The sequence below is a fragment of the Wyeomyia smithii genome, chromosome 3 (assembly GCF_029784165.1).
Source record: "Wyeomyia smithii strain HCP4-BCI-WySm-NY-G18 chromosome 3, ASM2978416v1, whole genome shotgun sequence".
Classification (NCBI taxonomy): Eukaryota; Metazoa; Arthropoda; class Insecta; order Diptera; family Culicidae; genus Wyeomyia; species Wyeomyia smithii.
In genome coordinates this window covers 27598804-27624472 of record NC_073696.1, presented here as the reverse complement: position 1 = coordinate 27624472, position 25669 = coordinate 27598804, and the positions used below count along the sequence as shown (strand labels likewise).

The window sequence follows — 25669 nt, the reverse complement described above, 5'->3', positions numbered from 1 at the left end:
GAAAATGAGGTTCAAGTGAGGAAAATATTGGAATACAGAAAAAGACCAAGACAGAAAAAATGCGAAATTTTGTCCCAGAATGATGATAAAACGCTAGAACCCAGAAAAAGTAAAAAAAAAGGAAATGATTCCAAATTGAGCTGAGAATGGCGATAAAACATTTCTGTAAACTGGTTACATTGCATGTTTTTATCTCATATAAATAAATCAAACCGATGTAGAAGTATGAAGAGGGACCATCGTCACCATCAAAAAAAATCCAGAAAAAATAAAAAAAGTGTTTTCAAATAAGGTTCGGAGTTGTGAAAAACCTTATCTTAAAGATCAGAAAAGATCTCAAATTAAGCTCAGGATTAATTTGATTCCAAATTAAACTCAAAATGGTCGATCTCAAATAGAATTTTGAATGATAAAAAAAGCTTCTTAAAACTAAAAAAACAGCTCGAAAAAGGTGATCCCAAGTGTCTATGAGCTCATGGTGGCGGAAAAACGCTTCGAACGGACAGAACGAAATTTTAGATTTGTTAGCCTTTTATGTTGTTTAAGAATGTCTTGAAAAACTCAAAAAATAAGGTAACATAAAAAATCTAAAAACTGGCTTGTCGTTTCGAACAATATTTTGCCTAGATTTATTCATCAGTTGCATCAATATCGAAAGAGTAATGTGGAAACTGTTATTTTCATGCACAAAAATGTTCCTGTTTGCATTAATGGACGAAAATTGTCGATTTTTCATGAGTTTCTTTCCACGCGCACTTACGAAACTACTCATGTAGCAACAATCATAGTAACCCATGAGTCAGCAGAAAATATTTGACAGCTCTATCAGCCGAACTCTAACCATGATGATAAAAACAGTGAAGCTACTGCGTTCAGAAGCGTGCGCGTTCAAAGAACGGTACACCGCCGCGTCAAGAACGGACATCATGCGGCACGCCGGTTCACCCGTTTCGCCATCTACGACATCTTGGCTTTATTGGAGAACAATCTCAGCTTCGAAAGAAAGCCCGGTTCTGAACGGCCGACGACCCTAAGCGACAAGAAGCTCCAAAGGATACTGAAGAGGGAGACCGAAGGGAAAAAGGCTACATCGCTGCGTGCGCTTGGCCGGAAAGTCGTTTCAACCGGCCAAACAGTAAAAAAGTACCTGGCGAACATGGAAATACATGTCAGAAAACGACAGTCCCGTCCACTGGTCTCGGAGCTGCAAGCAATGACACAGCGCCAGCGGCTGAATAAGATGGTCGAGTCAATCGACTTCCAAGCGAATCGCGACGTGGCGCTGATCATTGACGCAAGACCTATCTCACCCTGGATGGCAACGCCTGGCAGGGCACTTCATATTTTACTTCCCCCACTAAGGAAGCAGGGCTGGGCGATACCAGCATCGGTACCAGCGGTATCGATACTAGGGGTCGCGAAATTGAGTATTTCGGCATCTATACTCACCGCAGGGATGAGTACCGGTATTGATATTTTCTGAACGATACTTGCAGCAACGTTAGATTTTTATTTTTACCATCAACTGCCTCTCTTTAGGGATACCAGATGAGATTTGTCCCCAAAACACATATTTAAAGAGTTTGTGTGCAGACTTTTGTTGATTTGCAGATATTTGCGGTTTTTTGAAAAAAAAAATGTGGATCTTATATCGATACTATCGAAGTATCAAGTATCGATGCTTCTCTAACCGATACTTCGATACGTGGTATCGAAGCTTAGTGAAGTATCGCGATACCACAGCATCGATACTTTTGTCAGTATCGCCCATCCCTATAAGGAAGTGAGGGGAAGTTTATTTCATGCACTAAGTTCTGACTGACAATCAAGTGGCTGACAATCAGCATGAAGGGGATGTCAGAGCCGCTTTTCTTTTGCTCCGGACAGGCCGCGAACGGGAAAATGATAGTACGAAGAGCCTACCAAAAGTTGTGTTGGTCATTAAGAAATACCATAAGGGCGTAGACGCGGTGTTTTAGTCTGGCGAAGCGATAGCTGGAGGAGATGAATATCGATGCGGTATCCTAGTCGACGAATCCGTGCAACGTCCCATCCCAGCTGCGTCCCATCGAGAAATCCGACAGTCTAGGGAATTATGATTGATGGTAATATTTGCAGGAGGAACGAGGCTCGGCGAGCTTGTCACTCACACTTAACAGTCATATTACTAATAAAAGAAGTGCGGAATACAGCAGGCACCCGGATAATCTTTATCCTCTACTCATTCGAAATGATATTTGCCAATAAGAAAAAATTAAACTTACGCTTCAACTGATTCTGCAAACCATGCAAAAACTTGAGGTAAAGCATGTACATTCACCATCCTTTCGACGCGCAAGAAAATAACGTTGTAGAACCCAGTTTTTATTTCCTAAAATCTAAATTATATAGAAACTGCTAAACTAGCTATGAAAAAAAACTAGAGATAAGGGCAAAACACAGAACTCAGTCTTCCACTATGTCCAGCTGAACTCCACCTTCAAAGATCCCCATGCTTTTAACTACATTCTAAGTGAAGAAGCGGATGAACCGAAGAAGGGTTCTTCTGGTCCTATGAACCTATGTGATGATTCGTCGAGTTTTTCGGTTCTATCAATTCCGCAGTGACCAGGAACTCACAGGCAGTTGGGTTTTGACCAATTGATAGGTCTATTCATGGGCCAGTTACCTCTGCTCCCACCTGATTATAGTCGCAATAGCTGAAACCACGTTCTTCATAAACTTTGTCATTAAGTCATCAACTCATGAGATGAATATTGAGGAATGCCACCAGTGAAATTTCTCTTGCAGTAAGAGATTTGTCTAGTTTTGTAACAATAGTATAAAGTGCAGTTACAACTGATTTGTCCTCTTGATACGGAATCTGATATTTGCTAGAAGTTTTAAAAAGATATGTTGACTCGATGTGTTTACCGATTATTTTTGCCATTGTTTTGGGAAGGACTAACGATTGGCCTAGAATATTTCGGTAGATTCTTTGGAGAAAAATACCACGCCACGCTCCCGAAATATGATCTAAAATTCTGCTTGAGTGATAAGGTGTTAAAATAGATATGGTATCGAAACTGACTCATATCTCTATAGTAGTACAGGATAAATTCCATCCCTAGTTAACTCTACTTTCAGTAAAAATTTGTTTGACCTAGTTTATCTAGCTTAGTAATCATATTCACTATTTCGTGAGTTTTCGTCCGAATTTCAGTTCATGGAAGTATACTTGGTCTTCACTTGAGTCAATAATAGACCCGGGAAAGTACCAACCTTAGACAACTTGAAGTGTCGCGTTCTTCACTTAGAACCGTAAAGTACAATGAAACATCAACCGGAGCCGTCTCGCGAGAATGGCCCCAGTTTCCTAGGAAGCGCCGGGCATATTATTTATATTATTTTGAATAATAGAAAATTGAAATACTGTGTTGGAACTTTGTTGAGGAAAAATACTATAGGTTCGAAACCAGTTGGCTTCAAGAACGATGTTTCGAATGCTCGAATGCGAAACCACGACTAAAATAGTACACTTGTGAGCAGTAAAAAAGAAGGTATATTACATTATAGGTATTGACGATCACGAATAAGCCCAGTCATATATCGCGAGGGCAACTAAAAACTCAAGGTTGTAAAAACAGATAAGCGTTTTATGTCGTGCAAAAAAAAACCGACTGGCAAAAGTGGTCATTCGTTTGATGGTCCCATAAATACCACAGTTTGTAAAACCGCTTCATAAATGACACTATAATAAAATCAGGTTCTGTTCACGTAGGCGCCACACCGACTGTTATAAAAGTGGATATTTATTCCGCAAAAACTCACTGAATGGAAACTGTGGTGATCTCAACATCAACATGTTAAGAAATAATACTGTAACTATAACATAAAATGTATTAGATGTTGTTATACAATCGATTCAAGGGTAAGTCACGCCATTCCTTCAGACGAAGTAATCCATAATAAAAGAAATTATGAAAGCTGTAAAATGGGTTACAACCACAAAACTAGAATTGATAATCATGAATAAAAGGAGAGGTGTGGCAGAAATATGAGCTAACCTTACATAAAGGTACACCCGTGGCGCAAAAGTTGTTCATACTGAATGATTTTCTTCCGTTATGGCCACACTCTTACATAGATCTACTTGAGGAACTAAATGGATGGTGGTTGATGTAATTTAAAAACACCACGCGAAACGCGGTTTAGGATGGATGTAAGTGGGAAGCGACCACACTATTTGCCCTACTAAAGCAAGTACGGCGCGTAGTGACCAACTGACCGTTGACATTGTCGGTTTGAAACTGGGTGGTTTTCGACTGAAAGACCAAGTGCTATTCAGTTCACTTTTGCTAATGAAATGTAAATGAATTGGGTTGTCCAACTGTTTCTAGTCAATACATTTAAATGTTTCTCAAAAAAAAACTCAACTCAGAAAGTTGGTGACATTTTAGTATACTTAAACCTGTTTGTAATAAAATTTGATACCACGCAGCACAGTCGTTGATAATGTACAAACACATCGAAGATCGGTATGTGAGCATACACAGCACAAAATCCGGCAGCGGATTCCCACTTCCTCTAATCACGCTGATTATACAATTCATTCACTACACTCATTCTCCCCAAAATAAAAAATATTATTTCGAAAGTTAGGTACCCAACTGCATACAAACACATATGCAATATATACACAACTTCCAAACTTGGCTTAGACTTGATTATTGATCTTTTTGCCAGTCGAGCTTTTATGACTGTTTCACCCTCTTTCCCCATATCGTTGCATTTCAATCACTTAGGCAGAGTCTAATATTGTATCGTCAAAAGGTGGCTTTTCGCATAACTATTTTCAATGTGTTTAGTTATGCATACGGCATGAAAAATGCAATTGCAACTGGTGTTTGTTTCATTGCCACACTTTTCATCTCATTACAATGAGTGTCAACAAGATGGTTTACTCACAGACCGAAACATGTCAAACGCGTTTGCTTGTCTCAGGAATGATGTTATGGGGTTAACTCCTTTTTACTGTTTTGAAGTATTTTTTTTCAAGTTAGTGATGATTGCTAATGAGATTCGCGCAGTTTTTTGATTCTCGCTCCAACACCTTCTGAATTAATTTTTCACGTAAAATATTAAATCCAAATTCATATATAATATAACCAGTTTTTCATGATTTTATGTCTAAAATATAATTATTGTTTTTCTAAGCCTTACTTAATTATTATTCTTTGAATACGATTTTGTGACACAGAACATTGAAAACTTCAAAGCATTTCTGTTCAACTATTCATTTTATTCAAGATTTGAAAATATTCTGATAAAAGCAACAAAAAATCGTCGGTTTCGTGCAACACTGGCACAACTCAAAAATCATAGTTCCAAGAAAAACGCGTTTGAAAATTTGCGTTGAAAATTTATTTTTGGATTTTCAAGAAAACTTTAAAGTTTAAGATTAAAAATCCTCATTCAACACTTTTGGGTCTATTGTTCACATAATATGAGCACGTTGTCAAAGTTAAAACCTTATTTTTACTGACTTCATGGAGAAATTTCGACTTGTGCAGCAAAGGCACTTCTACTCATGACTCTGGATTTTTTGGGAATTTTGAAACGAGGTTTCGTGGGATGAAACTTAACTAGATTTCGCATCGTTTGCCATCAAAAACTCAAAAATGCAAAATTCTGATTTGTGCCAGTGTTGCACGAAGCCGACGAAATTATCAAAATATAGTCAGAACATATTAGGAGTGAGAGAGAGCACACGTTCTTGATTATTTTGCATCCCTCTTTAACGAATTCAAAAAAAAAAACATCTTATGTTGATGAAGCACGAATACCGAACCACTAAGCTAAGTGCTCCTTCAATAATGTAGCAACCGATTCGCGTATCAACCCGGAAACAGAGCGGCTATGACTAGGAAGATATCCTGTGTCTAGTCTGGCACACAAGGCACCCTATTTTTTGCTTCACTTTCGATTGATGGGAAAAAAACTGCCAGCGTGGATCCGGCTGGAATGCAGCATCCTCAATCCAAGTAATACCATTTCCATCACATTCTCCACTAGTCGCCCGTCCTAATATCGACCCACGACAGCACATCGGACCAGTTTACCGCATTATGACCTAACATGTGCATATGTACATGTAGAGATGTTGTTTTTGTTTCTTGATCCTGGCTTGAGCAATTTTATCATTCGGCCCCGTACGTACGTACATACTTTGCCACATGTCATGCTTCACTTCTCTACACTCGCAAAAGAACAAGTTTTTATGACTTTTTTCGAACGGCACAGCGCACAACATTTCCGGTTTTGTGTTTCGCGCGACACTACTGTTGATAACGACCCGAAATGGTCGGTAGAACGCTCGAACGACTACATTCCCGTCGTGTGATTCAAACGAAACTGAACGCCGCCCAACGGTGCGGACGGAAAAAGGCTGCTGCTCGAACGCAGCCATGTTCGGCTTTGGCTTTTGCCAGTCTGCAAGTCATTTTTACACCACTTTCGAGAGAAGTATGAATATTTGCTCTGTTTTGATCGCTCAGTCGTTTCGCAGTAGGCTGAGCGCGCCCACCGGTTTTAAACGAGAATGGTTTTATGCTTCAACAAAAAAAAAATCAAACAAACATCAACTCAGTCTATTTCAATTGAATTGTCGGAACGAAACAAACAATCATCAAATCAAACTTCTTCGATTGTGCGATGCGCACGAACTTGACTTTCCCGCATCTTCACTGTTTTGTTCGGCGCAACAACAACAACAACAACAGCATTCAAGTAAATACACATAACGAAAAGATGCTTCTGAGTGATTTCACGCAAACTTGTCTGTGGAAAGTGGATTTATGATGACAATGATGAGCTAGGCCACCTTGCATATTTAAACTCGACGAATATTCTAACAAATTTAAAAGGATAGGCTTAAATTGCGACTGGATTTTTTAGCATTCATACCACGCTGATAAAAATATAATATTGTGAATTATATCTAAATAAAAGTCTCGATCAGAAACCCAATAAGATGACCCATTACAAAACTCTTCCTCTGGGAAATTCAACTGGATGCTACTCTGAAGCACAAACCAAAATTAAGCGTGATAAATTTTCTATGCAACCTCCAGTAAATGTACAATTCTAATATAGTTGCATTAGCGTACTACAGTTTTGATTGTTGTCTCGCAGTTCCATAAATTCAACGCACATTACGAAAAGGGCAAATTTTTTTCTTCGAAATATTAACCTCAAAAATCATACTTTGATCTACACTTTGGTCTTTAGACTACAAAATTTGGTCAAAAAATGAAAAAAAAAGTTCGAATATTTATAAAGAAATATCAACAACTTAAAAACAGTTTTTTATCGTGCCATATCAAATAAACTATTTTAAGCTAAAAAACTAAAAACAGTTTTTACTAAAAATAACTTGACCATTTTTTTCTAAACTCAGGATAGTTTTTCACAAATAATTCGTATAATATCCTAGGTCACTTTTAATGGGAAGAAGTTTTCCTATACAACATTTGTAAACAGCAAAGAAAGCTAGAACAAATTTTGCTATGCTATGAAAGTACAAATCAATGTTAGCAATGCTTAGCAGTCGAAAAACATTCTTTAGCTACATCACACGAAAAGGCGCCTGGTGACGTAGGTAATTGGTGAAACTTTTGTTCGATGGCAAGACAAGAATAAGAGGCAATTCAAGAATAAGTAAAAACTGTAAAAACTCCTGGAGAGCTCCAATAAATTAGAAGAGGAATAAATTGAAGAAAATATTACAAAACTGAAATTCTGCTAGATAACTACAGGAGAATATACATAAAGGCAATATCAAAAATTCCACTGTTTTATAACTAATAATGCTATTGTTTAGGCGGCATCCATAAATTACGTAACGCTCATAGAGGGGAGGGGGACTATCCTTGAGCGTTACGATTTGTTACATAGGGAAGGGGGGAGGTAAGATCAGTGTTACGTAACAAAAAATCTCTGGAGAGACTCTCCGAAAACGAGCATTTTCATCAAGCAAATTCTTCTACAGCGTTACGTTATTTTTATTGGGAGGTTGGTGTTGGCGTTACGTTTCGTTACACATGGGGGACGGGGGTCCAAAAATTGTTTTTTTGCGTTACATAATTTACGGATGACGCCTAACATTGTATCAAAAAATTGTCCCTCAGCTTCAACTTTTATTTCAAAAGAAGATTTTTTTTAATCACAATAACAACGTAGTTACTCCGGCTGTATGAATAACTTCTCTTTGTAGATCTACAATAAAAATATCCGAAAAAGTGTTTCTTACATTTCGACGAAGAAAATTTTGATTTTATATGCTTTAAGTACGGTTATATTAACAATATTAGGCGTTTTTTTAACATTTGAATCGTTCCTCGACGCAAAATACTTGTTGAACTCCGAAAACCGATCGTTGATCTGAGATGGTAGTCCGCACGTCCAAAGTAACAAGCATCGCAGAGCGTTCACGATTGTCGGTCCATTACGTGCTTCAAAAATTCCCAAAAACATATTCTCTGTAGACTACTCCCGGTTGAAGCCGTAAAGCAAAGCTTACAGATTAAGTCCAGCTTGTTATTCTGCTGGAAATCAGTCAGAATCCTAAAATTTGTTCCCCAAGCTAGCTGCTAGTTTGTCACAGTCAACTGTACGTATTATTTTTAATTATAAAAATTATCGCCAGGAAGAAGCTGTTTATGTCACTAAAAATTAAGAAGTGGGCAGAACATGTCCAAAGATATGTGCTGGAACCGGAAAAGTTCTTGCGGAACGTTATATTGACTGACGAGAGCAAATTTAATATTTCCATGGAAAGTTTCGTCCGTTACAATTAAACATTTTGCCATTTCCGTGATCTAATTTTCAAAATTGCAAAATCTAATTGCAGCAAAAGTTTAAGGGGAAATTAGTAATATCAATCTTTTGTAGGAACCTTTTTTTATGTGAACTTTATATATTAAAGGATTTATAAGAAAATAAGGAGTATGTTGTTGCTGTTAATACTGTTGTTGTTGTTATTACAAACATGTAAGACGGTAACTGTACTGATAGACGATTTGTTATTTGAGTGGTTATATATTTCTACTGCTGAGAAACATCCGATATCCAGGTTTCAAATTTAATCAAAAGCTTTGCCAATTTCGCCCAATATTCATGTAGTTTTGCACATTCCAACTTTTGAGTGTATGCAATCAAAAAGGGACTTATTGTGAATGGTGACGAAAAAATTACAAAAGATAATTTAATAAAACAAATTTTCCCAAATCCTATGTTTAAGAAGAAAAGTATTGATACTGCAAGGTATCGTTTTCCGATATCAGGCTCATTTGAAGCTGTTTTTTTTTTGCATATTTATATAAATAATAGGATGGCTGAATCAAATTAAACCTTTCTTTTTTATTTTTTTTATTTATTTTTATTATTCAATGAACTAAAACCAAACCGCTTTTGTAAATGTTTCGCCGATTATGCTCGTCAAAAACATCCAAACTTTTCTTGTCCGTGAAGCTATTATTACACCACGTATCTCGTGAAAAAAATTAAATACGAATGGGACACCCGAAACAATGTTCAATGCTAAGAGATGGCACTGTAATGGTAGTAAAATCGAAATTTAAACGAGCTTTTCGCTTAACGACCGGAAAAACTGCTATTAGTTACCCTGTTTATATATTATTCTAACTTTCTAGTAGTTACTTTTACTATATGCAATCTATTTTTATTAGAAAACTTGATTTTTCTATACAACTATATTGAGTCAATTAATTTATATAGGAAAATCTAGTTTCTGATGAAAATAGATTCCATGTAGTAAAAGTAAGTACTAGAATGTTAGCATAATATAAAAAAGGGTAACTGATAGCAGTTTTGCTGGTCATTAAGCAAAATGCTCGTGGAATTTTCGATTCTACTACCACTACTACTACAGCGCCACAGCATATAACATTTTTTCGGGATTCCGATTGAGAAAAAAATTTCCCTATTATGAGTTGAAATGTTGGTGTTTGGTATCGATGTGACAATGAGATTAATTTCCGCATTGTATTTCTTGCAATAAGTTTTGGAATACACTCGATTAATCATTTTGATGATGTAGAACGATAAGTTTCAGTTATAATACTTTTTTCTTTCAACTCTCTTTTTTACTAATTGATTAGTAATCTTGAACTGGAAAAATATAAAAAATTATAGCTTTTCAACCGTTCCTGTGAATTTTGGTGCTCCTTACCAGCGTGGATGTGCGTTTAAAGGCCGCAGAGTAATAACTCGCCGAGTTCGTCGCATCTAGGTTTGCTAACTGGAAAATCATTTAAGCCTCTGTATACTTTACGCACTTCCGAGCTCGCTGAGGGCACCATAATTCACAGCAACAGGTGAACAGCTAAAATCTTTTAGCTAGGGGCACCAAATCTCTTGGCTAGGGGCATTGAAGTTCACTGCAGCGTTTAAAAAGTTATCTTGACAAGAAATATGTAAGTCACAGATACGCAGATACAGAATACGCATAGAATACGCACGGAGAGGCAAGCATCAGAAGCTATGTTAAACAAAACTATCAACAAATTCCAGTGAAAAAATCGTAGCAATCAACTCAATTCTAAAGAAGGTAAATTTACTGCACTCGAAGACAGCTCATATACTTCATTATTTGTTAAGTTAAAAATAAAAATAAAACACTTTTCTTTCAAGACATCAGTTTTTATTACGCTCTAGCAGCAGGTTTATAAATTGTTCAAGAAAAGGGGTTGTTTCAAACTATTCGAAAAATTTTTACCTTCGAGACATCAAATTATTCTAAGTTCATTAAGGCAAACATAAATTGACCTATCGGGACCAGGAAACTCTGTCAATATTTTTCGATATTGCTTCAGAGAATATCACAGGTAATAGTTAGTTTCTATTCACGTCGTCTGTGCTAAGAAAGCTCGTATATGATTGGTTCATTGCTCGCGTAAATTTGTCCTCGAAAGTTTTTATCAATATTTTCCGCATAGCAATTAAATTATGACGGTAACTAGCGTACTACAGAATTGTTCAACATTTTATCTATCCAACAACATGGTAGTTATTGTTGTCCATGTGCTGTTATTATCGTTTGAAATGTGACGCAACATTTGCCAGTTTCATTTCCAATTTTACAATATGCATTCCAGTATCGAAAACAAAGTCGTAGTCCCACGTCAAAACAAAATGCCATTTGAAATAGTATTCCGCTTTGTTTCATTGCACAAGAGGAATGCCTTTCAGTAGAAAACTGTCAAAAGTGCCTCACGATGTTAAATTTCTAGTTATTTTTTTTTAATGGTTGAATGTTTGTCTGCCTCAAATCAACTTATAAGTAACACATTTTGTATACAGGGAGTATCAAACAGAAAAAAAAATAAAAAATCGATTATTAGAATTTCATTTAGCAGTAGAGCTCAAAAGTTTCGTCTCCTCGAAAAAGTCTCTATGTAAAATTTTAGCCTAATCTGGCTTGCCTCAAAGTGGTCAAATTTTTAACTTTTTGACCGATGAAAAAATTGCGTAAGTTCACAAAAAATTATGGATATAAAATCTAACAACCTACGTGAAAAAGATGTAACGTTTCAGAAATTTTACGGAAATTGTTTTATCGTTAACCGTGTGAACGGCGCGTGTAATATTTACGAGACATTGCTATGAATTTTTGTTAGTTTCCATTATCTACATTGCTCGTGATATAGTGTAAAATTAACTGGAAACTAGAAATACCTAATACAAAATAGGTTTTGGTTTATCAAGAGATTTAATAAGCATAGTTTTGTAAAACTGTATTTTTTCAAAAATCCGAGCTTAGTTTTCCTTTTCCAATAACAAAAAACAATACCATATCCCTTTCAGAGAGCGAATAATGGCGCTATAACCATAAGCTAGAAATCCTAGGACTAGAGTTAATACTCAAGTTCCAACCGTAACAGTGGAAGCGAGTAAAGGCGCTATATCCTTGGTTTTTGAAACCCGAACATAAGGAGGAAATACCAATGTTCCATCCCAGGAGATTGGTCAACAAAGGAGTGTACTTTCTTAGCTCTATATTCAATGTATGTTATTTAAAAAAATTCATAACTTTTGAACCAGTTGATCGATTTTCGATCTTTTTGGGTCAAGTTAAAGGTTATTACGTCTAGTTATAAGAAAAAATATCAAAAAATAAATCTGGGTGCTTTTATATGCATAATGTATAAAATTATTGAAATTTTCGGCTTATTTTTAAATTGAATTTACTCAAATTTAAAAATAACATATTTCTAAAAGTTCCTCCATTTATAGAGTCAAGAATGCCCTTCAAAATGAGACCAAGAGATATTTTTTATGTTTGCCCCAAAATGAATGACATACAAATGAAAAACGCATATTTTTTGATAAAAAATAAAAATAACTTTGAATAAAATTGAGATATTTACGATGTCAGCATTGCAAATTGTTTATCTTAAAAAGCTATAAAAGTCGTTCAAAGACAGTTTTGAGATGAGACTTGAAATAAAAATGTTAGAGCGTAAAATATGTTTTTTCAATATGAATCGGTTGTTTTCAAAGATAGAGAAAAACTTTGTTTTACAAAGTTACTTAAAATTAATGGAGCTAGAACATTGTTTTAAATTAGTTTATTTGACACGGCACGATACATTTTCTGTTTTACTGAGCCAAGTACAATTCGTTTTAATTCTACGTTAGCAGGGAAAAGAGGGAGGCCTTTTCTTTATTCTCGCGGCCGACTACGAGCTAGTGGGGATTTAAGGTGAGAGGAGGGGAGATACAATTTTGACTTAAAACTATTTTGGAACTTTGTTTTTCAACTGGTAGAGCAATTGTATTCTTGTTTGTTGTGGGTTCAAAATATTTGTGTAAGCATAGTTGCGGGCTCTTCGTTTCCGTGTCTTCAGCATAGCATATTTGTATCCTTAATCTGACAAATAGACAAAGAAAATTTTAAATTTTAATGTCAGCGTTTTTCAGAAAGCAGTATAACTGTGTCATGTACTGGAGATCACCGCTTCCCAGAATGTCTCTAACGGGTACGTTCGGTTGTTTTCCTCGGGCCCGAAGGGAATCTATAAGCTCGGACCTAACACCACAGTATTCGGTACACGACCAAACAACATGCTCGATGTCATGGTAGCCATCGCCACAAACGCAGTGATTACTGTCTACAAGCCCTATACGAAAGAGATGCGTGTTTAACGTGTAGTGATTGGACATAAGTCTAGACATCACGCGAATGAAGTCCCGACCTACATCCAACCCCTTGAACCATGCTTTCGTCGATACCTTAGGAAAAATGGAATGTAGCCACCGTCCCAGTTCATCTGAGTTCCATGATGATTGCCAACTGTTGAGTGTTCTCTGACGCAAAATGCTATAAAATTCATCATAAGCAATTGGTCTTTCATAAATATCGCCATCAATAGCACCCACCTTAGCTAAAGAGTCAGCCTTTTCGTTACCCGGAATCGAGCAATGAGAAGGGACCCACGCTAAGGTAACCCGGTAATTTTTATCTGTTAAAGCACTTAAAAACCACCGTATTTTCCCCAGGAAATACGGGGTGTGCTTCACAGGCTTCATCGATCGCAGAGCCTCAATGGCACTGAGACTGTCTGTGAAGATGAAGTAGTGGTCTGTGGGTAGGGTTTCGATGATTCCAAGAGAGTACTGAATAGCAGCAAGTTCTGCGACGTACACGGAAGCAGGAGCATCGAGTTTGTAGGAGGCGGTAAAATTTTCGTGGAAAACACCGAAGCCAGTGGACTCATCTAGATTAGATCCGTCAGTGTAAAACCTTTTATCATAACTAACATGTTTGAACTTATTCGAAAAAATCTTAGGGATCTCTTGGGGTCGCAATTGATCCGGGATACCAGAAATGTCTTGTTTCATGGTGGTGTCGAAAAATATAGCATTATTAGAAGTATCTAAAAGTGCGACATTGGAGGAATCGTATGAAGAAGGATTAATATCTTGAGCCATATAGTCAAAATATAAAGTCATAAATCTGGATTGAAATTGAAGGTCGACCAACCTCTCGAAATTTTCAATTACTAATGGGTTCCTAACTGTGCATCGAATTAGCAACCGGTAAGAGAGATTCCAAAAACGATGTTTCAACGGAAGAATACCCGCTAACACTTCAAGACTCATCGTATGGGTCGACTGCATGCAACCCAAGGCAATACGCAAACAACGATATTGTATTCTCTCTAATTTTATAATGTGCGTGTTCGCGGCGGAGCGGAAGCAGAAACAGCCGTACTCAAGAACTGACAATATCGTTGTTTGGTAAAGCCTTAGAAGGTCTCCTGGGTGGGCTCCCCACCAGGTTCCGGTAATCGTACGAAGAAAATTAATCCTCTGTTGGCATTTTCGTGTCAGATACCTAATATGACAAGCCCAGGTGCATTTAGAGTCGAACCAGACCCCGAGATATTTAGCGACTAAAACCTGAGAGATCGTTTTACCCGTTAGTAGGAGCTGCAGCTGAGCTGGGTTATGCTTCCTAGAAAAAACGACCAACTCAGTTTTCTCCGGAGAGAATTCGATACCCAGCTTAAGAGCCCATTCAGACAAATTGTCTAAGGTATCTTGCAATGGTCCTTGCAGATCGCTAGCCTCGCTACCAGTAATGGATACAACGCTATCGTCTGCAAGTTGCCTTAGCGTGCATGAATTTGCAAGACATTCATCGATGTCATTGACGTAAAAATTATATAAGAGAGGACTTAAACATGAGCCCTGGGGAAGGCCCATGTAACTAATTCGGGAAGTTGTCGAATCGCCATGTGAGAAATACATATGCTTTTCTGACAACAGATTGAGCAAAAAGTTATTCAAATTTAGTGAAAGTCCCTGCGAATGAAGTTTCGCGCTTAAAACTTCTACAGAGACAGAGTCAAAAGCCCCCTTAATATCCAAGAACGCAGAAGCCATTTGCTCTTTTCGAGCAAATGCGAGTTGAATTTCAGTAGAAAGCAACGCTAGGCAATCGTTCGTCCCTTTGCCCCGGCGAAAGCCAAATTGAGTATCTGAAAGTAAACCGTTTGTTTCGACCCATTTGTCTAACCGTAAGAGGATCATTTTCTCCATTAATTTCCGGAGGCAAGAGAGCATTGCAATCGGCCTATATGAATTGTGATCAGAGGCAGGTTTCCCGGGTTTCCGAATAGCAATGACTTTTACCTCCCTCCAGTCATGCGGAACAATATTTAGCTCAAGAAACTTGTTGAACAAGTCCAACAAGCGTCTTTTTGCAGAGTCGGGTAGATTCTTCAACAGGTTGAATTTTATTCTATCTAACCCTGGAGCCTTATTGTTGCACGACAGGAGAGCCATTGAAAATTCCAACATCGAAAATGGAGGCTCTTCCGTAGTTACTATAAACGCGTCGCGAAAGGTTTTCTGTTCCGGTACAGAGTCCGGACAGACCTTTTTGGCAAAATCGAGTATCCAGCGATCTGAATACTCCTCACTCTCATTCGAAACGTCACGGTTCCGCATGCGCCTGGCGGTATCCCAAAGAGTGCTCATCGCTGTTTCCCTCGACAACGCGTTTACGAACCGCCGCCAGTACCCGCGTTTTTTCGCCTTTACTAAGCTCTTCATCTGCCTGCCCAGTGCCTCGTACTTTCGTAGTAGGTTGACAGTGCCGTACTCCCGGTAGTCCTTATACGCCGCGGACCTTCGCGCGTACAGCTCAGAGCACTCTTTGTCCCACCATTTGTTGGGAGGGCGTTGTCTAATCGTTACCCCGGGTATCGGTTTCGTCTGAGCTTGCGTCGCGGCGTCGATTATCAAGCCAGCTAAGAACGCGTATTCTTCCTCCGGAGGAAGTTCCTCGTGAGTCTCGATAGATTCCGCTATAATAGACTCATAACGCTTCCAATCAATATTACGTGTAAGGTCGTAGGAAATATTGATTGGGTTCGGGGGAGTTGAACCATTAGCAATTGATATAACGATTGGAAGATGATCACTACCGTGGGGATCGTTGATTACTTTCCACTGGCAATCTAACGCTAGTGATGTCGAGCAGAGGGATAGGTCAAGCACGCTTTCACGTGCCGGAGGATTAGGTACGCGTGTCGCTTCCCCAGTATTCAAAACTGTCATATTGAAGTCGTCGATCAAGTTACAGATTAAAGAAGATCGGTTGTCGTCGTACAGCGACCCCCATAGCGAACAGTGAGAGTTAAAATCTCCCAAAATCAAAAAAGGTGCGGGAAGCAATTCTGCTATATCAAGGAGTTGCTTCTGTTCAATCCGCGCGGATGGGGGAATATATAACGAAACAAGGCAAAGGTCTTTTCCATTCATATTCGTTTGAATGGCAACAACTTCAATATTCGAGATCGAGGGGAGGTCAATTCTGAAAAAAGAATAGCACTTTTTGATCCCTAAAAGTACCCCTCCACCGTGTGAGTCTCGATCTCGACGAATGATGTTAAAATCGTGGAAATTAAGTTGGTCATTTGAATTGAGAAAAGTTTCACAAAGCGCGAACGCATCACAATTGTATGTGTTTATCAAATGTGAAAATAAATCAAATTTGGGGATGATACTTCTGCAGTTCCACTGTAACACAGTGACAAAATTCCTAACCTCTTTCAACGAATTAGTCATCGAAAGATACGATAGCTGAAATGAGGGGCCAAGTTGCTGTGAGTTGCTTCAAAAAGGTTTTCACTGTTGGGAGAAGGGCAAGAAGAATGTTTTGAAGGGGATCTGGTATGTTGAATGTTTTAAATATCCAGTCCACAATATCAGAGAATTTTATGAACCCTGTTTCTTTTATGTCTTCTGATCGAGAAATGGGTGCCCGAGGGGTTTTTGGTGCCCCAGGAAGCGGTGGGTACTCCTGGTTTGATTTGAAATTAAAACCGGGGGGTACTTGCTTCGGTTTTTCTTCACCGCTTCCTTTTTGTGTTGTCTTATTGGTCATTCCGCTAGGGGTTATCTTACGACCTTTACGAGAAAGATTAGGAGAGTTGAGCATTCTCCTCTTCCTAGATCCCTCTGGCAAGGCATAGGAACACCCTTCGACGGGATCGTCAGATGTACCCTCATCGGTTGGCAAAAAGGAAAAGATGTTTCCTGTCGAGGGTGGCTCAGCCCTCTTAAGCATTTCTGCAAAAGAGCGCTTTGATCGTTCCTTAAGGGAACGCTTAATTTTTTCCTCGCGCTGTTTGTACGCGGGACATGCCGGAAGGTCATGCCGAGTTCCCTCGCAATAAAGACACTTTTCAGTATCCCCACTGCAAGCGTTCTCAGCATGATTGCCTCCGCACTTGCTACAGCGTGCCTTGTTGCAGCAGTAGGTGGCTGTGTGACCTAACTGCTTACAGTTTTGGCAATGCATGACCCGCGGTACGAACAGGCGTACAGGTAGACGAACCCTGTCCAAGCGGACGTAGTTCGGCAGCGCGGATCCGGCGAATGTTACTCGGAAGGAATCCGAAGGGAGGAATTTCTTCTTCCCTTCTTCGATGGATACTGAATGCAATTGCTTGCAATCCAGTATCTTTACACTTTGCATCAAGGGGTTTTTAAAGCAGCCAACTCCATGACGCAAAATGTCATCGACAGTGAGATTCCCCTCGGTAACCACACCGTCGATTTCTACATCCTTGGCAGGGATGTACACGCGATACTCTCTCGTGAAGAGCTCGTAGCCAGCAATTTCGTTTGCTTGCTTCAAGCTACTCACGACAACTCGCAGTTTGTTCGGCCTCACCTTCGTAATCTCGGTTACGGCCGAAAAATGTTTTGCCAGGTCTTTGCCAATTTGGATAATATTCAATGGCTTCTTTATGGGCCGGAAAAAAACAACGTAGGGACCGCCAGCGGCATCTGGGTAAGCTTTTACCCGTACTTCCGGTACTCTTGGTACAGGACTTGGCAAAGGGGAGGGCACAGGGGAAGGAAGGGGTGTGCTGATGGGAGAAATTTCAATTTCTTCCCCGTTTGTTTCCACCTCCAGGAAAAGTTGCACCTGCATGTCGTCCATTTTGCGGGAGCGTTACGCTCTACCGCACACAAACGATAAATATTCGAATATGGGGGGGGGTTCAAGTAGTTGATGTTAAATTTTAAAAACAATTTTTCAATCTACAATGGATCAAATAAAAAAAAAGACAGTAATACTAATACTAATAACAATAGTAATAATAATAATAATAATAATAATGATTATAGTAATAGTATTAATAATAACAATAATAATATCAATAATAATATTAATAATAATATTATAACATAGTAATAATATTGATAATAATAGTAAAAATTCTAAAGGTAATACTTCACCGAACGTCTAAGTCACGACCTCACGGCTGATAGTAGGATTAATCGAGCGTCTCCGCAGAACAAACAATGACGATCCAGCTTCGTGTTGAGACACAGTGGCCGTGTCCTACACGCGACCTTGTAGATGCCACTTGTAGTTGACTTCCACTCGCTCGATCGTATGATGGTCCGTGCTGCTAGCGGGGTAACAGCGGTGCGGGAGAATTATTCTTGCTGATATATCAGCTGCGTATCGAATCACTGGCGGGGTAGCCTGCCCCTACCAGTGTGCAGATGTTTCTGCCGATATATAACAGTCTATTGTTATTGCGCAGCACGAGAACTAATCGACAAAAAAACACCCGTACGATAACTCGTGTATTGTTATTTTGCGAACTCAAACGGAGATAAACAATTTGCGTCTAATCGAGACGAAAGCAAAACAACGAATGCTGCTATAAGATTGTAGAACAAATTTTTCTTCTATCTACAAAGATAAAAAAGTTAGATACTTGATTGCATCGAAAATGTTGGTCACCCTAATTTTTGATAATTTATCAATGAGCGCTTTATCATATGTAACAACTTTGTAGAAGAAAGTCTTTCTCTAAAATGTTGCTATAGAGCTCTAGACCCAAATTTCCCCCTAAATTCGGTTTCTGGACCATTGTGCAGTGTAAAAACAGACTTTCACTACTTGGATTGATAATCACCGAAGCTTCTCTGAATATCATTACGAGACCTTTGATATTCATTCCACTGTTCTGTTATTGAATATGATAAACGATATTCATGCATCGTCGCAATGAGCATAGGTTACTGAGTAGCATCAGAAAATAAATGTGATGACACTGACAACAAATCAGTTCAATTACTCGTGAATAAACATCGATATTCTAAGGCACTGGTTAGTGTAGACTAGACTAGACTAGACTAGATGAAAAACTTGCGTAAGTTCATGACATTGCCTATATCGAAATAGTTTGAAGTAGTTTTGTGGCTCAACCTTAGGATTCCGTAAAGCTATAAGAACCCGAAATAGGAGCTCAACCAGTAAACCCAAGGGTTAAAATCAGTTCATGTTTTGTATAAATTTATTGCATAAATGTTAATAGAATGAAGTATCGAATAGAAAGATGAAAGAAAAATGATGAGGGAGTTTTTTTGGATACCTAACACCAGATCTCGACATTTCATGTTTCTAGGACATTTGGCAATAAAAATCGACATTGACAATTTCCTGAACCTGTGTATTTTTGTTTCGGCTAAAAATTTGAAACCTTTGCCGCTTCGAGGCACCAGTTTCCGAAGTCCGATTGAGCTGCTGAAATTTTGCATTGGGACTTTTTTTCGAGGAGACGAAACTTCTGAGCCCTACCGCTCAACGATAATCGACGGTCAACTTTTTCCCATAGGTACATCCCATTTGAGCCCTACTGTATATAAAAAAGAAAAAGAAAAATTGTTTTTCACTAAAATTTAAACCATTTATCTACATTACAATTATTTTTCGTAGATCTTACTGTTTCGGGTAAAAGTTTATAAAAGGTCTTAGAAACGTTACTTCTTTTCAAAGAGATCTATCTCTAGCTTTTTTAATTGCTTGATGTTAACCGAAATCACAAAATCGAATGAATTGGCGTGAAACGCCTCACCTTCACGCTATGCTGGCTGTGCGCTCTGCGCAGCGCATTTCAAGTGTCACTTGCAGAGATGGATGATGCTGTAACCCATAGCGGCTGCCTTGAGAGGTCAACACAAGCACATAACAGCGAGGAATAGTGATAATTAATTCACGCTACTTAGTAGCATTCGACAAAAGAGAGAAAAAAAGAAACGAGTGTTGCATAAATAGTTCACATGAAGAATAGTATAAACGGTAATCTGGCGACGATAGGAAGCATTTTAGACTAGTGACAATTGATTGACAAGAAGGAAGTTTCAACATTTTTAAGTGCTGCGCACACATGAATGGAACCATAAGTTGCTATCAACAATCTTCGTGTTTCGACTATTCAATTCTGTAGTTCTGGGGTGGTGATCGGAACAGCTCACCGAAAATAAACGCTATCAATTTCCAGCAGCGCACGCACGCGCGTCACATATGGTGTTGTCATAAAAATACCGAATATTAAATCGGATGTCGTCGCTATTCCATGCAAACATGAGATTGCTTAATCTATATTCGTTCGGCGCTATTATACGGAGGCAAAAGCAAAAGCACGGTTCAAGATGGTTACCAGATTACTGGAGCCGTGTCTATAAATAAAACGAATTTGATGGTATCATTGCATAACAAAAATAATAATCAAGAATTAACCGCCACTAATCGCTACGCTTAGATTCTTAAGTTGTACCTACTGCTGTTTAACGTACCGAATACTCTCGAGTTAAACGGACAAAGTACTCTACTACAGATCAAACCATCGTCTGTATACTATCGTGAATTCGCAAAGTCGAGATGCAGAGCAGATGCTTTTTTAAGAATTCAGATTGCATAAGTTTTGGTCATGACGCGCATCCATTCTGGATTCAGCCCAACTAAAACTAAACTTTTGGTTTTCAAAAGATATATTTTGGGTGAAATGTAAGACATTTTATCTCCTAATTTTCTTGATATAGAAGCAAATAACGATGGATTCTGTTGGGATAAAGTCAATTGTTTGTCGAGAGAAAACTTTTTTCAGTGGGATTCGATATTATGGTGGTGTTTCTTTTCATTCATTAGCCTGATTTTCCGATGAAAATTAAACTATTAAATCGCAACAAAATAAGTTTGCTGGGGCGAGAAAAATTGATTAATCCAGCGGATCTCAAACCTGTTGTCTCTGATACTCTTATAACATAGAAAATCTTGAACCCAGAACTGCGTAACGCTATATTTAAAAAATTTAAAAAAAAATCTCAACATGTATTCCATGAAATAAAATACAGTGCTGCACAAAAAACATCAACAAATGTCGACAAAATGCCACTCCGGGACAAGTTTATTTTTAACTGTGGTGGAATAGCATATGACAACACCCACTAGACCGCAGTCCGAACAAGAAACCAACGCGAATACGAGAGGAAACCCGTAAATATCTTGGATAAAGCAAATAGAAAGAAAAATTCCACCTGAGTTGAAAAACAAACCGACTAATGGCTTAGGCTATCCCCAACATTTTTACACTGTTTCACTTTTTTGAGTCGAAGAATGTTTGCCGGAAGAAATTAGCCGCTAACATATAATGCGCAATGCTTGTTTACACTGCCTGGCCGTACCGTTCAAGGTTACCGGTATGAGGCGCGTGTGCGGGTGATGGTGCTTGCTTGCTGTTGCATTCTCCTGTCGTTTGTAAGTTATTGGAAAGTCTAAATTTACAGCTACATCGTACTGAAAAAAGTTTCATTCGATAAACACCCAAGCGGGATCACGTAAGTTACATCGATTATTAATTAGATACCGTTAACTTTAATGCTGCCCGCAGTCAATAATAAAATGTGGATTGCAACGTTCGGAAAAATTGTGCAACAAAGCAAAAAATGAAACATCTCCTATCTTATCAATTTGCTTTCTTTTTATCAACACAATTAGCGCACTTACCCGTCATTAGTGATGCCGGCATTTTTGGAAACAGTTTCCAAAAATATGACCTCCTTCAAATCCGGAGCTTCAGCTGGATTTTCTACTAGGATGTCTTTTTTGCGCGAGATCATTCTGTGGCCAGTCCGGTCCGGTGCCGAAGTAGACCTTTTCTTTCTGGCTTTTCTCACTAAGCCATCGTTGGCTGTCTTTGTCTCAACCCCAGGGTGCGAACCATCACCACCGTTTACTATCTCTTCAAATTCACTGACAATTTTGGCACTTTGTTCGTGCGCATTTTGAACGATCTCTTCCAGCCGATGGGGCGGATCATTTCTTTGGCTAGCCGCAACCGCTTCCTGCTGTATCTGATCGTGAACAACGGAGAGATTATCTTCCGGTGCGTTGTGATGATGACTGCTTGGTTTCAATGCTTCCGATGCTACCATAATGAAAAGTAAACCACTGAAAGAGAATGAATGCATATTTCAATGAGAATGTTTCTCAAGGACTTTTCACGCCCCCAGCTGGGCACGTAAACAAACCCTTACCTCGACACTAGCGAAACGATTAGCAAAGTGCAATACGTGTAGCACAATTTTGGTTTCATTCTTTCGAAATCGCTTAAATGATCACTGACCGACGCGAAAACTCATCTGCCGATTTTTTATTTCCACAGCACCAGCCCGACCGAACCCGCCCGATATATTACAAAAAGAAAAACGGCGCTACACTTGGCAACTAGTTTGCAGAGAAAAATTCACCGTTGTGTGAGAAAACACGCACCATTTACCGAGCCTTTTGAACAATAAAAACTGAATATTTGCGGAATTTTCGCGTTACTAACGCAAGAGCGAACATTGATGAGATGGTATAATTACAGATTTACAATCACAATCGTTTGACACTCGAAAAAAGGAATCCTTCGGCGCTGTTGCCAGGTATTTATCTAGACAGATTTAGACAATTTCACATACGATCATTATGAAAACGGCTTGATAATATGTATCTGGCGACGCTGGTTAAGAGTCAGAAATTCTGACGTGTACTTGCGCGACGCTCGGCATAACTTTCACGATATGAAACGTGTACACTGAAAAAAAAAAAAACGATACGATTTTCATAAAGAAAGCACTTTATTATTGAATTGGGCTGTTTAGCTATATCAGTTTTTTTATATTATCTGAAAGATCTGCATTTTCTGAGTAAAACGTGATTTAAATTTTTTTCTATCATTGTCCTTCGCTTTTTAAATCACGATTTAAAACTGCTCGAAATCTGCTCGAAATGGCTACAATGACAGTTCGCCCATATACCAACTGTCATTGTAGCGATTTAGAGCGAATTTTTATTCTTCATTCAAAAATCGAAGGATAATGCTATAAAGTTTTAATAACTCACGTTTTGCTCAGAAAATTACACTCTTTCAGATGATATATAAAAATCGGAAATCCGTGAATAGCTAAACAACCCAATTGTTACCATTTCCTTTTAAGGCTGATACAAATTTCGAATTCTTTTTATGTCCAAGGTTATCAAAGTTATCAAAGTGGGTGGCAAAAAATGAATAACACCGAGACGAAAAAAGAAGAAATATCTTTGATCAAAGTTTGTGTGCAAGTTAGTCATAATTTACACTTAAATAAATGTTGAAAAATAACACTTTATTATTATCATTATTATTATTTATTTCGCTTGCCTTTTGACGACACTCTCGCTGTCACTGGACTTGTTTGTTGCTAAATAAAGCATTTATGCTGTCGGAAAACCAATAAAATGGACAAAACGGTTTGAGCTTCCAATATTCAAGATTTTTGAAGGGGGGGAGTGACATAAAATGAAAATAAAATTTGCAACGGCCTAATATAAAGAAAACCAATTTCAAATGTGTTTTCATAGCATTTGGAATGTTATTCATTCTATATTGAATAGAAAATTACTCATCATACGAATGATTCAACGGCAAATCTCGAATAATCAAACACTTTCTATTCAAGTTTCAGCAGATAGTTAGCAAATGTTTAGAGAATAAGCCGTATGAGTGAAAGTGTTTGCCTCACCCATGCTGATCTTATAGGAGAAGCAAGATAAATTCTTTTATATACTCACTTTGCGCGGGTAATGTCAGGTAATGACCTGACATTTAAACTTAAAATTTAACATTAATGATTGAGGTATTGAACTATACAACAGTTCAATACGGTTAGAGAACAAATTGATCTTTAATTTTGCAATACAGTTTGTATCAATTGTGCTTGTAGTTGCTGAATAATAAGAGTTTGAAGGACACGACAGTTTTCTAGGTAAGAACTGATTTCTCCACGGTCTAATGGATTGCACATGACTTGAAAATATTTGAAATATTCATGATTGAATTATTTTTGTTTTAAATTATTTTTCCCCTCTTCCCAAAAATGCTTTCTTCCGACAGGTGAGTTATTTTAGTTTCTAACGAAACAACGTGTTTTCTGTATCCTGTTTGAAAACTTTAGATTAAAGAAAAACTGTCAAGTTTACAATTTTAGTGAAACATTACGTAGAATTAGAAATATATACGAAAAATATTGCTTATCGTCATTACAGACTATGCTAAGAAAACTCGGACTATTATGTACCTTGCATTGACTTTATTTCATTCGGATCAGTTTCAACAAAGTCTTTTGAGTGTGAGAGTGATGTCCTCAAGGGGCTGTATATAAAAAATCATTTGAATTTGTATTCAAAAAATTTCAATTTCAAAGGTGGGCACCATTCCGCTAATTTGTTCATCGCTGATTAGCGAGGCTAATATTCAGTTAGCAGTTTAGCGATTTCGCTAACTTTTGAGCAGGTTACATATCGTACATAAATTGCTTCGAACGGTGAGCATAGTTTACTGTGAAAGTTATTTTTGGAACATATGTTTCATTCAAACAACGTTCAACCACATACATAAGACATACGTAACACTGACGATGTTTTTTGGTACACGTTGCCCCACAGTACCCCGTACTCCGTCCTGTCCAACTACTCGACAAATAATATTAATGAACAAAATGAATTTTTTTTCGGCTTTATCGAGCCTCAATGAAATTTCCTGTCCCTGATAAATGCAGGGCTACGCAGGTACACTTCCTTCAAAACAACTCAAACAGTGATTTTATTCAGAGTGTGGTACCATTCGAGTAGTTCATTTTGTACCAACTTTTTTGGAAGATTTCTTCCTGAGTGTTACGTATGTCTTATGTATGTGGTTCAACTGTTTTACATGACTAGAATTCCTCTCTTTACGACACAAATGCAAATCAGACTATTTACGCTGTAATGGAGTTTTAGTTATCGTATAAGCTACAGAAGCATTTTTGTGAACAAGCTCAAAGTGATCTAGATTAAATTTTTGGAACTTAAAAAATTTCTGCATGTTTCAATACGTTAGAAATTACAGCAATTTCGGTTATACTTTGTCGATTCAGATAATATTTGAGTTTACAAAAACATTCCTGAATTCTAAACCTCTTATTGTAAAAAGCACTTAAAAGTATTCATTTTTGTTTGTTTTTTTTTTATCAGCATTAAACATAACAACCCTAGGGACATTTTACTTATTAATCTGTTGGCGATTAAGGATTAGGCGAAATTTCCGCTAATATGAGTTAAGCGTTTAGTGCCCGAAAAAAATACGATGTGTTTTGCGGTGAGAACAGTAAATGGACAATATTTTTTATTGTAACCATAAAAAGCATGGTATTTTTGCCGTAAGCTTGCAAACGTTTGTCATTATCATGTTTTATCAACGTTTTTTGTAATTGAATCTACATTGTCAGT

The 25669-nt window shown here is 38.0% G+C and overlaps 1 protein-coding gene across 9 annotated transcripts in view; it reads right to left on the bottom strand.

Annotated features, from left to right (window-relative positions):
* LOC129727229 (SUN domain-containing ossification factor) overlaps positions 1-22790 on the bottom strand; it is a 55389-nt gene extending 32599 nt beyond the window's left edge. For 2 of the 9 annotated variants that reach the window (XM_055684822.1, XM_055684820.1), the window contains exon 1: positions 6200-6413. Coding sequence is in view for 1 of the 9 variants with exons in the window: in XM_055684816.1 (XP_055540791.1) it covers positions 21887-22330; positions 22417-22475 (503 nt within the window). In the remaining 8 variants the exon portion in view is untranslated. Of the gene's footprint in view, positions 1-6030; positions 6047-6131; positions 6148-6199; positions 6414-21886; positions 22331-22416 lie in introns of those variants that run through there. The other 7 variants (XM_055684823.1, XM_055684826.1, XM_055684818.1 and 4 more) reach the window with 5 other exon arrangements.
* Positions 22791-25669: the final 2879 nt, after the last annotated feature.